Source organism: Gallus gallus, chromosome 1 (genome assembly GCF_016699485.2).
Source record: "Gallus gallus isolate bGalGal1 chromosome 1, bGalGal1.mat.broiler.GRCg7b, whole genome shotgun sequence".
NCBI lineage: Eukaryota > Metazoa > Chordata > Aves > Galliformes > Phasianidae > Gallus > Gallus gallus.
This window is the reverse complement of record NC_052532.1, coordinates 152,976,475-152,990,283: the sequence shown is the minus strand read 5'-3', so window position 1 is coordinate 152,990,283 and position 13,809 is coordinate 152,976,475. Positions and strand designations below refer to the sequence as shown.

At 37.2% G+C, this 13,809-nt stretch overlaps 1 protein-coding gene across 5 annotated transcripts in view; it reads left to right on the top strand.

Moving 5' to 3' along the window:
* NDFIP2 (Nedd4 family interacting protein 2) overlaps positions 1-13,490 on the top strand; it is a 47,003-nt gene extending 33,513 nt beyond the window's left edge. For 3 of the 5 annotated variants that reach the window (NM_001030820.2, NM_001397206.1, NM_001397207.1), the window contains 4 exons: positions 2,358-2,482; positions 5,180-5,246; positions 7,341-7,446; positions 9,493-13,487. In NM_001030820.2, coding sequence (NP_001025991.1) covers positions 2,358-2,482; positions 5,180-5,246; positions 7,341-7,444 — 296 coding nt within the window. In that variant the 3' untranslated portion in view covers positions 7,445-7,446; positions 9,493-13,487. Of the gene's footprint in view, positions 1-2,357; positions 2,483-5,179; positions 5,247-7,340; positions 7,447-9,492 lie in introns of all 5 variants that reach the window. The other 2 variants (XM_046941358.1, XM_015275343.4) reach the window with 2 other exon arrangements.
* The last annotated feature ends 319 nt before the right edge of the window (positions 13,491-13,809 follow it).

Here is a 13,809-nt window from a genome sequence, read left to right as displayed (position 1 = left end):
ATCTTTGGAATAGGAAACAGTTGTTGCATAATGCAGAAGGTTGCATTTCTTGCAGCAAGAAGCTTGCACAATTTAGTGATCTCTGAGCTGTAGACAGAGATGCTTTGTTTTGTCAGTCCTTCTCTTCTACTTTGAAATAAGTAGAAGCATACACAGAAGGCAAATCTCACTACTTTGTTCACACATCCTAAAAAAACTAAACTTGCATAGTTTACAGCTTTTAGACTGTCTATGCTTTTTCTTTCCCATTTTTGTTGTCTGCTGCTAACTTGATGGGACAACACACTGAGTAAAGTGAAGGGAAAAAAGTTACTGTGAGAAATACTGGAAAATGTTGATGCCTTGTCTTTCAGGAGTTGTGCAAATAACTCAGTGTTAAATATCTTCCTGATACTCGGTGACTGTGGATTCTATCTTGATTAGGATAATTTGAAAGGAAAGTAAAATTGTATTTAAAAAATTGATTATAAGAACTTAATTCCCTGTATACTTGGGTAAATTATTTTTTACAATATATACAAAATTTAGGTGCTATAAATCCTTACATTTATATATAACCATTAAAGTGGTAAGTATTATGCTTAGTCCCTTAGAAACTCGTCTGTCTTCTTTCTCCTTACTGGCTTGCCTGTCAGAGCCACAGTCAGTCATGATCATTAGCTTGAGTAACGAGGAGAAAGGGAAGAGCAGTAACTACTTATGGTGAGGCAGGAACAGACACTCTGAAGAACTAACTTCTGTAAATCTGTTACTCTTGAAAGTATGGTGAATTTGGAAAGCATGCTTAAAAATGGGAATATCTGCTTCCAGATCAGTGTGTCCGAGCTTTCTCAAATGTAAATGTTGTCTGTTTTGGAAAGCTGTGTAAGTGTTAGAATTGCTAACATGTTCTGCAATTGATACGTAATAAAATACTATTTCTGTTTATTTCTTTTCTGCATATACTGGGTTGGATCAGTGTTTATTTAAAGTTTTGAGGGTTTTTTATTAACATAATTAACAGTTAAAGTAATTAACATAAAAGTAAACTTTCTCATCATCATCAGAGGCGAGATGTTCTCTCACTTGTACAGAAGGACTGGGATGATAATGTGAAGTCTTTCAAAATTTCTCTTGAAACTTCAGTTCTTTACAGTGAATGGAATTCCAGTGTTACAAACTATTCAATTTCTGCATTTGTGGAAAAATCATCACGACTCAGTGTGGTTATTGGAGGATTTGTAACGAGTTTTTAAATTGCAAAGAAATAAATAAAAAAAACACTTGGAAGGATTACCTAGAAACAGTTTTTCTGTTCATAAAGTTTTACTGTGTGTTCAGATTTTTACTACAAAGACAGACTTATTTCCTGTGTGATGTACTGCTCTGCCCCCAAGTATTGGGTCTTAGTCCATTAAGGATTTGTGTGCGGGAGTTCTCCCCTCTGTCCTACTTCTGTTCCTCCCTGCCTCTTTGATGTCTTCTGGGTTTACTGTGGGCTTAATTTCCTTCATGTACATTGTCTGGTCCTTTCTGGGAGTTGTCATCTTCCTTTAGCACTCTCAGCTGTTCTGTTCTGTGGCCTTTTCTTTAGTTCCCTCACTCCCAAGGCTGGTATACTGCCTAATTGGGGATTACTCCACTTTACCCAATGCACAGACTGAAGTCCATACGTATGATATTGTTGCTTGTCAACTGGATAAGCAGTAAGATGTGAAACATTTAATTGTGTAACTACTGAGAGCTGTATCAAATTAACGGGAGTAGCAGTAGTACTCTTGCTCAATGTCGTTTTTATTGCTTCATTTTTTTTTAAGCTTCTATGTAAAGGATGCTTGGATATAGATCTAAAAGAGAAAACAGTAACCAATGAAACACCAAATTCTCAACTTATCTTCATATACTGTGTTTGCAGAGCAAGATCAGATGCTTTTACTCTGTTCTATTCAAACTGAATAAAGCTGAATATGCAGGCTTGGCACACACACAGACGTGTGCATATAACTCTGAATTATAAAATTGTAGCAAGGTTATTTTCTGTTTGAATCCAAATGTATGCTCGAGTCTTTTATTTGCATTCACCCTTCTTGTCTACTGTTGTCTGGTCAGATTTCTGTAGCAAAGTATTACTTTCTTTTATGTTGGAATGTTCTCTTGTTTAAAGTATTAGGTCAGAGCCTGTTTACCATTTACTTTATTATTAAATGACTATACCATTGAGAATGTCTAGGTTCAAAGTAATCTAACAGCCTGAATTACCAAAAGGGAACTGCAGACTCTGTAAGCATGTCCTTTTTAGTTAATAAGTGAAATTAATGTTAAGTCTGTTTACTTAGCTATACAGATTAACATAAGCTACTGTTTCTTTTATTTTATAGTGGCATTTATTTTCAACTGGATTGGATTTTGTTTATCCTTCTGTATAACAAATACCATAGCTGGAAGGTATGGTGCAATCTGTGGATTTGGTCTCTCTCTGATCAAATGGATTCTCATTGTACGGGTATGTTTTTTGATTCTGCTTGTAGAACCAACTCATAACAATTTAGCCAAGCATACATAGTATTGGCATTATAAACAAGGATATTAATTTCCAGCACTCAGTGCCTAGAACTTTTTCTAACTTGCACTTTAGTAGGGAATTTACTTGCTATATGTTCATATGTACTTAGTAATGATAAAGCTTAATCTATTTTTATCTGATCGACCGTTTACATGGCACTTCCTCTAAAATAAGTGTAGATTGACTCATTCTTTGCACAAATACTTAAAAGCATGCATAAGTGGAGCAAATATAAAAATATCATTTTTATTATTCAGAAAGTTTCCTAAAAGAAAGATTTATAAGTGGTGGCTCAGCCTATCAAGGGAAAAAAAACAAAAACAAAAACAACACTGCTTTCTTATATCTTACAGGGGAAAAGAAAACCAGGTACATACATACAGCGTTGAGTCAAAATCAAGTTTGAAGTTAGTCATGTTTTTACCAGCTTAAATTCTTTCAGAAAGTTATGTTAACTAAATAGAGGCAATTTCTCTTAGAGAATACTAGATGAAACTTAATGATTCTGAACTTGAATTGCGCACGTCTCTGACACAACGTTAAAATCACATCCTGCCTAGTGAAGGTGATCTTGGATTATTAGTCATCTTCTATGTGCTGCCAACTCTTATTTTCTTTTTTCTCCTGTACATGCTAGTAACATAACTTCATTTACTCTTTGCGCAATAGTGCAAGGATTGTAGTAAGGAGAGATTACATGGGGCCTTGGATGGCACATGTCCTGCATCCTTCTTACATCTGAAAGGTATTATCTTCCCCAGGACAGAGGAACAGTACCAAACTAGATGGGATTCTGGTATATTTAAGTGAATTCACGTTTGGAATGGAATTTGTCTCAGTGGACAGGATGTGAATTTTTTAACTACGTATCCATTGGGGCTCTTTTGAACTTTACTTGAGGCATACAAAACAGAAGGCAGAACTTGATTGTTGTATCAGTTTTATTATTCTTGTCTGTTTGAAAATATGCTCATAAGACTAAAATGAACATATGCCGAACTTCTTTAAATAATAACTAAGTTGTAGCCTGTATTTCAAATCTTTTCTATAATCTATTACTAATTTGGAAACACTAGATCTGATCAATTCCAAGACCTCAGGGCTACTTTTTCAGTGGGGGTTATCTTCCTGTGCCGTATCCCTTTCTACAGAAAATAACAGAAGCAACTAGAATATATGCTGACAAGTTTGTTTTAATGGTGATGCACATGTGTACATATGCACAGAAATATTCTGTTACGTTATTTCCACCTCCTCAAAAGGTTTGTGTTGCACTTCTTCGTTCAGTAGTAAGAAAAGAAATTGTTTAAGTAGTCCTATTTTACACATGTGTAAATTAAAATATATATATATATAAAGAAAACAAATAGAATTGGTTTTGTTGTTCAGTAAATTCTGCAACAGTGATTTCTTTTGCTTGAAAAAAAGTGAGAGTAATGCACGTAGGCCAATACTTGATTGATGAGTGATTTTAAGATATCTTTCCAAGTAAATAAAAATGTATGTTTTGTTTCTTTTTTTTTTTTTTAAGGATATATGCTTAGAGAAACAGGTGAAATGGGATTAATAATGCTGTGATCTTTCTGGGAATTGAGTATTAATTTGATGTTTTAATGAACTTACAAAATGCATAATCCTTACTGCTGAATAATAGAAACTGCAGTATGTATATTGGGGTAAAGTATGTACTGGTTCTTTAGTTCAACTTATCAATTCTGTTTCTAACTGAAACTGAAATTCTGTTTTCTAACTGAAGGAATGGAGGTATATGAGAAATATAAAAAGCTACTAAAAGGGTTTTTTAGTTCCTTCAAGCAACTTCTCACACATCTCTGTGTTCTATTTCTTATGTATGCTTTGGAGACATTTGATTAGCGTTTTTTTATCAGTGAAGCATGCAGTCTGGAGTCTGGTAAAGGCAAAGATACCTGTCTCCAACATCATCACACCCTGCCCTCCAGCTGCCTCCCACATCAGAGAGGACAAAACTGTCTACCATGGTCACTAACAGGAACAGTTGAAATGCCTCTTCAAGGTTCATTTAGTTGCCTTCAGCTCACTGCTGGGAACTGAATGCTAGTTTGAAAATGAAAAGACTTTAATGAGTTGGAGGTCTTTATGGGGCTGGTATTCTTGGCAGCGATTAACAGTAGGGGGTATACAGAAGGTCAAAAGCTCTTCTTTTGAGGGGTCAGCAGAACATCCCCGTCTGATAAGATTAAACTAATGTGGCTTTTGGTGTTAATATCTGAAGCAGCAGGCTGCTGTAATGTGTTTGGGATGGCAAGAAAAAAAATTGTCAGTTGTGATTCATCCTAATAGAAAATGTCAGATGATTCTAGCAAGTATTACTTGCCAGGATATATATATGTATATATGTATATATATCCATATGTATATATGTATATATCAAATATGTATATATAATGTCTCTTTAAAGGTATTGAAATAACTTTGGCAAAGTTGATGTGATACTGGTAGCTTCTCTTGTATATTAAACTACTGCACTGGTTTTGCATTTTAGGACAATACATTATTTTAACTTGAATTTACTGTTTTATCTGCTCCCAGCATTTGCCTGAAGCATTAAATGTGTCTGAGTCATTTGTCTTACTAAGCCTTGTGTATAAATTGCAGTTTTCAGATTACTTTACTGGATATTTCAATGGGCAGTACTGGCTGTGGTGGATATTTCTGGTACTTGGTAAGTGCTAAAGAAAATATTTATGTTTTGTTGAAATACACCACGTCCTTGTGAGTAGAGTTCTATAACATGTTCATCTGTGTACTTTTCTTTTGCTGTTGATAGTTTTGCATGCAGTTTGTATTTCTGTAGTGTTCACTAGGTTATTACCATATTATGTTACTGTGTGAACTGCAGACTATTCAATTAATATTCATCTGAAAATTGTTCAACATGTGTAATTGTACCTGAGACCTGTAACTTGTCCTTTTTAATTTGCTCATGCTGATGTAAGGGTGCAGAATTGCATAATGTGTCTAGGTTTTATGCACAGTGAAAGTGAGTGATACCAAGTACTTGTATGTCAAGCCTTAACATTTTAAGAAATATGACTGACCTTAGGAAGGTGGAGTCGGGTACCTCGCACGTAGGTTATAAAGTGTCCTTTTCCAGTCCTTTGAAATGCATACTGCATCAGTAGTTACTCAGTCAGACAAAAGAATGGCTTCATGCTTTCTGATCACAGTGCTTCCATGACATCAGCTTTTTCTGAAGTCTGTCTGCCTGTTCTCAAAGTTTTAGACAGAAGACCAGAACTTGATGGGTATACTTTTAATGATGGTATACCAAACCTCAAGCATTTTACCCCTTTTCGTACTGTGGATTTTGGGATTTGAATGTGAAATTTAGAGTGATTTACAGGATGAGTACTACTATCCATTTTATTTCCTAGCTCTGGAAGCATAGTGAACTGCTGGTTCAGTAGGTGGCACTCTTCCCTTTGAGTCTAACAGCACATCTTAGTAAAATGTTAAGTAATTCCTTTTTTTGAGAGAGAGAGATCCTGATTGCTTCTGATCTATTTATCTCACAGAAGAAAAGCCTAAAACATTGAAAAGTTAATTTTTCTGTATTTTATATATCTTCCTCTTAATAAAGTTTACGGATATTCATTAGGCTTCTTAATAGCTTCCCTTACTGTTGTGCTCTATATACCTCTTGGTTACTAGAAGCATATAGAAACTGCAGATGTAACACTTCACAATACTAGTACCTCGAGTACTTTCATATTCTGTTTGAGATGATTGTGTTTAAGTAGCAAGTGAAACAATTCTTTACATGCTCAAATATCTCCAGATAAACTGCTAGTTAAAGCAAACCTTTGTGGTGGTGCTTCTTTTTTTTTTTTTTTTTTCTCCTGCTCTGCCCTGAACATTTACAAGTTGGTTTTCTCTGTCTGAACTGCAGGCTGGGGAGCTTTTTCTCACATATGGATGGGAAAAAAGAACATGGACCTGCTTAGATAGTACATTCTGTTCTAGAATGAGTTTCTCTCTAGATTTCTGCTTCTCTCTGCTATCTGTATAAGCCAGATTTCAACCTCCAACTCTTTGGGAGCAAACTGATCTGTTGGGTCAAGGAGAATCCTACAGAGCTAAAATAATCTCTTGAAGCTAATTCATCAGAGGAGAACGGACCAAAGAACTATACATCTCTATAGATGTTCACTGTACAACAGTGCTTTTCTGGGTGTGTCTAAATTTAAAAAGTTAGAAATAATGTAAATTGTGGAGTTGACGAACTGTAAATTGTTACACACTATGAGTAGCTGTCCTTGCATTGACTGCTCTTCATATTCCTCTTGGACAAGTGCATTTTGTAGGTTTCTAGAAGGTTTAATCTTGAGCCATAATCTCCTGTAATTTATTATTGGCTTGTTGTGAGAACAATCTGTACTGCGTTCTCTTTATTTTGACTCCTTAAATACATCCAAAGTAAGTTTTGTGCTTCAGATACTCTTCTAACACACTAGTAAGTTCTTTAAAGAGTTTTATCTGAATATCCTGTGTAATATATATTCTCTTTTTAGTGCTTTTCTTGTAGTCTCTGTAGTCGATGACACATTAACTCAGAATAAGTGTAAAATAATTGAAAAACATTCCATAGTTATATATTCTTATACAATACAAAGTAGAAATGGAAGACTTGCTTGTTAAATTTGTAAGTAATGCATAAAGGCCTCCGTTTTTTGTATAACGTGAATTTTTAAGAATAATCTTAAGTGGGGTGTTTGAGGTCGATATACTTCACTTTGTTCATTTTCTGTACTTTCAGGACTCCTCCTGTTCTTTCGAGGCTTTGTCAATTATCTTAAAGTCAGAAACATGTCTGAAAGCATGGCAGCTGCTCACAGAACAAGATTCTTCTTCTTGTATTAAAGGTAAGCAGTTTATAGGTTGAGATGAGATTTATCTTGCAGACAAACTGGATGAAATATTTGCATTTAAAAACAAACAACCTTCAGTCACACAACAAGAACATCTTGCTGTTGCATGATTTTTGAGCATGTCATGAATGTTGCATCTATTCTACACGTACTTGGGAATATCTTAAGTCTCTTGAAATCATTAAATTTGAAAGTAAATAATGTATACTCATTGCTACCCCCAGTCCTCCCCAGAACCAATGTTGAGTAACAAAAACACAATAGAACTAGTAGTTTATCATGTGCAAGATGTAGTATTTGCTGCCCATCAAGATACTGTCCTTTGTGTAGGAAAACTGGCTTTAGTAGTCAACCTGATCATAGAATCATAGAATCACTGAGGTTGGAAAAGAACTTAAAGATCATTGAGTCCAACCATGACCTAACCATACTACCCTAACGACTCTCTGCTAAATCATGTCCTTGAGCACCACATCCGAATGGTTTTTAAACACATCCAGGGATGGTGACTCAACCACCTCCCTGGGGAGCCTATTCCAGTGCTTAACGACCTTTTCTGTAAAGAAGTGTTTCCTGATATCCAACCCTGCCTGCATAATAAATCTGATTGACATGAGTCTGAACATGCAAACAATAGATAAGTGTTGCTTCTCTTTACATGACTGGCCTAAGACAGTCGCATACAAGGATGATTATTGTGTATGCAACAATGTGCTTTGTGTATCCTTCAGGTAGCTGACTAATCAGTCTGGCACATATCCTCTCTTAATGCTTTCTATCCATTAGGTGGACCTATTGGACTTCATTATGTAAATTAAACACAAATGGAGATTTCTGCTTTTTTTACCTGAACTGCATGATGAGATAAATTTAAATCCAGAAATAAGTACTGTAGCATCTCCTTTACTTTGCAGTTTACTTAAGTCAAAGCACAGCATTTATGCATTTTTAACTGAGTAGCAGCTTTTGAAGTGATAAAGCAGACTAAATTTTATTGAGATTGGCCACAGTATAAATATGGCGTAAACAGCAACACATTTTTTTGGAATCTGAATGGGAAAAAGGAAAAGCATTTACCTGGAAAAGATGATTCCTTTTATTCAAGACAGTGGTATATGGTGAACAACACTAATAAATAATTGTGCTATGTGATACAATTCTTGGTCATGAAATGAACCTCTTAACATCGCTGCAATGTTTTTTTTATTCTGACATGTTGTGAAACTGTGGTAAGTTAAACTTTACTAAATTGCAGTATATCATTATTTATCAATCTGAAGTGGCATCTGCATGGCAGAATTACCTTTTTATAAGAGTAGCATGTTTCTCACTTTCTTAAGTAACACAGTCTTTTCAGAATATTGAAATTCATACAAAGGAGACTGTGAAAACCTGTATCTATTAGCTTTCATTATAATGAAGTGTAAAAATACGGTTTTAAAAATAATCTCTAGGACTAAATGGTATTTGAAAACTACCTTGAAGAGAATGAGAGTGTAGGATAACATGGTCTGTGATTCTTTGTTATCCCTGTCTAAAATTCTGCATTTGGATGAAAGACTGATATGTTACTCAATACTGAATGATGTTAATGAGTTGTCCTGTTTGACTTTGATGGGTTCCTTTAGCTGTAAGTATTTCCAACCACTGGGATGTATGAGTTGATAAGGGGTTTGGAATTTCCTTAGAAAACTGGACAACTAAATGCTATTTGTTTAAGTGTTGTAAGATTTGAAACAAGAAGTTCAAATTAATTACTATCATACTTCAAACAGCCTTATTCTTCTTTAGACAGGTAACTTCATGTATAATGGCTATTAATTTTAATAAAGAAATAATGTAACCTCTACTAAAATATTCTTAGGTGTTCTCTAGAAACATTGCTTTGACAAAATAGTAAGTTGTCAATAATTTGTACCATCCAGACATGGGTGGAGAGACGGCTGTTCTTTGCTGCTTCTGCATTTCATGTCATTTAGTAGTGTTGCTTACGTGTAATCTCTCCAATGAACTGAAGTACAATTCTTTCTTTATCTCCAGACTGCATCAAACAGACATTCCTTTCTTGTACCAGTGTGAAATTTCCAGATGATCTGTAATCCTGCAAGTTAATAGGATAGAAGACTACTAAAAACAGAAGACAAATTAGTGAAGATACAGCTTCAAAATTGAATGACAGAATGGCTTATGTTCAAGTGCCAGTTGTGGTCATTCTAATAAATATTTATAATTGCTGCCTTTTGTTTCAGCACATTTGCATATGTGCTTACTAAAAAAAATAGTGCTGAAATAAGAACAAACCACCTATTAGTATAGATTAGGTACAGTCAGACTTGGTTAATCTGTGCTTATTTTACCTGACACATGTAAGTGGTAACTTGTTTCACAAAATGTATGTACCACTGACTTGTTGATCTGAAGTTTGAGTAAAATGAAATGCATTAAATGATTTAGATTGACCAGTTCACAATTTTTTTTCTATAATTTAGATTCATCTAATGATTATGTAGAACAATTTTGCTAAGTTTACTAAAACTCAAAATTTTCTTGGTGTCACAAACTTGCATTCATTGATATTTTATCAAATTCACACCAGTATACTGGTTTACCTAAGGATGATACCCCACTTTGAGTCCCCTGTAAATAATTCTGCATAGATTACTATTTAAAATGCTTCTTAGGAACTGTGTCAAAATATATTTTGTAACAGTATATTCTCCAAATTGTTTAATCTTCATAAGAGCTATATGCAGTTTTTTTGTTAATTTGACTATTTGAGTATTGTTACTATTAGATGTAATTTTTGAGGTAAAGGCATTGAATTGTTTCTCATCACAGCTTTCTTCACATGGATTTTAGCAGGAAAAGGCTTGAGTCTGAAAGCCCTTATTCTTATGTATGTATGATCCCATTACTTAATGGAGCTCATGTTAGCAGGGATGGACAGCCATGCACCTGTAGTCTTGGATTATGCAGTTGGATCCTTGTGTGTGCACCTTTGTTCCTGAAACAGTGTATTGCAAGTGTATTCCCTGATTTTTAACACTGGCTCTGTTTAAAAAGTCTTGAGTTTGATATAAACTCAACGTCTATTTAGGATATTCTCAAGAAAAAGAGGAAAAAAGGCTTGTTTTAGAATAAATTCTCTGCCATTTCATAAGAATAAACTAAATGCAAGGTAACTTTGGAAATAATCTATGAAGGAAAAGAAATCTTACTTTTAAAGCTCTGAAATTGGAAAAAGTGTGTTGCACTCTCTCAGTATTCATTTAACTTACACCGTTACTTTGCTATTAAATATCATCTCTTTGGGGGTTACTTTAATCATAGAATCGTAGAATGGCCTGGGTTGAAAAGGACCACAATGATCATCCAGTTTCAACCCCCCTGCTATGTGCAGGGTTGGCAACCACCAGACCAGGCTGCCCAGAGCCACATCCAGCCTGGCCCTGAATGCCTCCAGGGATGGAGCATCTACAACCTCCTTGGGCAACCTGCTCCAGTGCCTCACCACCCTCTGTGTGAAAAATGTCTTCCTAATACCCAACCTAAACCTCCCCTGTCTCAGTTTAAAACCATTCCCCCTTGTCCTATCACTATCCACCCTTGTAAACAGCTGTTCCCCTTTCTGTTTATACACTCCCTTCATGTAATGGAAGGCCACAATGAGGTTTCCCCAGGGTCTTCTCTTCTCCAAGCTAAACAAGCCCAGTTCCCTCAACCTTTCCTCATAGGAGAGGTGCTCCAGCCCTCTGATCATCCTCTGGACTTGCTCCAAGAGCTCCACGTTCTTCCTGTACTGGGGGCCCAGGTCTGGACGCAGTACTCCAGATGGGGCCTCACAAGAGCTGAATAGAGGGGCACAATCAGCTCCCTGTCCCTGCTGGCCACCCCTTTTTTAATGCAGCCCAGAACACAGTTAGCCTTTTGGGCCGCAAGTGCGCACTGCTGGCTCATGTCCAGCTTCTCGTCTACCAGGACCCTCAAGTCCTTCTCTGCAGGGCTGCTCTTTAGGAGATCTTCCCCCAGTTTGTATAAATAGCTGAGATTGCCCTGACCCAAGTGCAGCACCCTGCACTTGGCCTTATTGAACCTCATTAGGTTTTCATGGGCCCACTTCTCCACCCTGTCCACGTCCCTCTGGATGGCTTCCCTTCCTTCCAACATATCGCCTGCACCGCTCAGCTTGGTGTCATCCACAAACTTGCTGAGGGTGCACTCGGTGCCATCGTCTAAGTCATTGCTAAAGATGTTGAAGAGCACCTGTCCCAAGACTGACCCCTGAGGGACAGCACTTGTGACCGGCCTCCACCCTGACACAGAACCATTGATCACAACCCTTTGGCTGCATCCAGCCAGCCAGTTCCTAATCCATCCAACAGTCCATCCTTCAAATCCACACCTCTCCAATTTAGAGAGAAGGATGTGGTGACGGACCATGTCAAAGGCCTTGCAGAAGTCTAGGTAGATGACATCCACCACCCTTCCCCTGTCTACCGAAGCCGTAACTCCATCACAGAAGGCCACCAGATTGGTCAGGCACGATCTGCCCTTGGTGAAGCCATGCTGGCTGTCTCAAATCACCTCTTTAGCTTGTATGTGCCTTAACATAGCTTCCAGGAGGATCTGCTCCATGATCTTCCCAGGCACAGAGGTGAGGCTCACTGGCCTGTAGTTCCCTGGGTCTTCCTTTCTCCCTTTCTTAAAACTGGGAGGAATGTTTCCCTTTTTCCAGTCACCGGGGACTTCACCAGCCAGCCATGATTTTCAAATATGATGAAGAGCGGCTCAGCAACCACATCAGCCATCTCTTTCAGAACCCTAGGATGGATATCATCTGACCCCATGGACTTATACGCATTCATTTTCATGAGGAGGACTTGGACTTGTTCCACTGTTACAGTGGGACAGAAACCACTCCCCACACCCTCACCTAGAGGCTCATGGTCCTGGCAGACATGGGAAGCCTGACCACCTATGAAGACTGAGGCAAAGCACTCATTGAGTACCCCAGCTTTTTCTATGTCTGAGGAAGCCAGCTCCCCATTGCCTTTCATGAGAGGGAGAACACCCTCCTTGGCCTGTCTCCTCCTGCCTCTGTACCTTGTTGTCTTTCACATCCCTTGCCAAGTTCAGCTCCATCTGCTCCTTGGCTTTCCTAAGCCTATCTCTACACACATGGACAACAGCCCCGTATTCCTCCCAGGACACACAACCGTATTTCCACCTTCTATACATTTCCCTCTTTTCAGTTTAAGCTGCAGGTCCTTGCACAGCCACAACGGTCGCCTGCCTTTCCTGCTCGACTGCTTCTGCTGGGGGATGGAGAGCCGTTGCGCTCTCAGAAGGGTGTCCTTAAAGAGCTGCCAGCTCTGTTCTGTACCCGTTCCCTTAAGGACAGTTTCCCAGGGGATCCCACTCAGCAGTTCCTTGAGCAGCTGGATGTTTGCTCTCCTAAAGCACAGGGTCCTAGCTCTGCTTTTTGCCAGGCCAACATTCTTCAAGATCACAAACTCCACTTTGAGTGTTAATGCACATTTGATTTCCTTTAACGTTTATCATTTATGCTTCTACCTAAGAAGGAGAATACATCTCTCAGTCCTTTGTACAACTGGAATCTCAGTTGCAAAATACATTGGTTGTTGGTTGCACCTTTGGGGAAAAAATTACAAATACTTTCCTCCAGTTGTTTTTTTTTTGTTGTTGTCGTTGTTTGTTTATATTAAAATTTTGCCTTTTTATTACTAACATTAAAAATGAGGTTTATGTTTTGAGTTAGTGCTGTATTCAATTTTGTATCTGTAATGAATGTTTAAAATATGCATATGTAAACTGGTTACATTATTAGTTTTCTTAATCTTTCAGAGATACTGAAAGTGATTAAAACCTTAGGGGCACCTTCACTTCCCAGCTTTTTATGGAAAATAAAATTAAGTAGAAGTTCCTTCTAAACTTAGCTGTTGGTTTCTCTGTTCTTTTGCATCCATTGTCCTTATGAAATAAGAAACAGATAATAAAACAGTGCTTTGTTTTGCTAATTAAGGCTTAGGCTTGTTTTTTTTTTTTTTTTCTCTATTTTATTATTGAAAACCTCGTACTCCAGTATTTGTGGAATTACAAGCAAGTTAGTTGACAAAAGAGGTCAGTCTATCGTCTCTTTTACTTTTCTCATGTTTTATGGTAACATACTGTAACGGCATTTCTTTTAATGGGTTAATGTAACTGTGCAAAGCATGCAATATTGATTCCTTTTTATGTTTATGCCACTGTTAACTAGTACAATTTTCCATCTGTGTTGATTTCCTTAAACTAAACAGCAGTCATCCGACAGATTTATTTTGGTTTGCTCCAATGCAT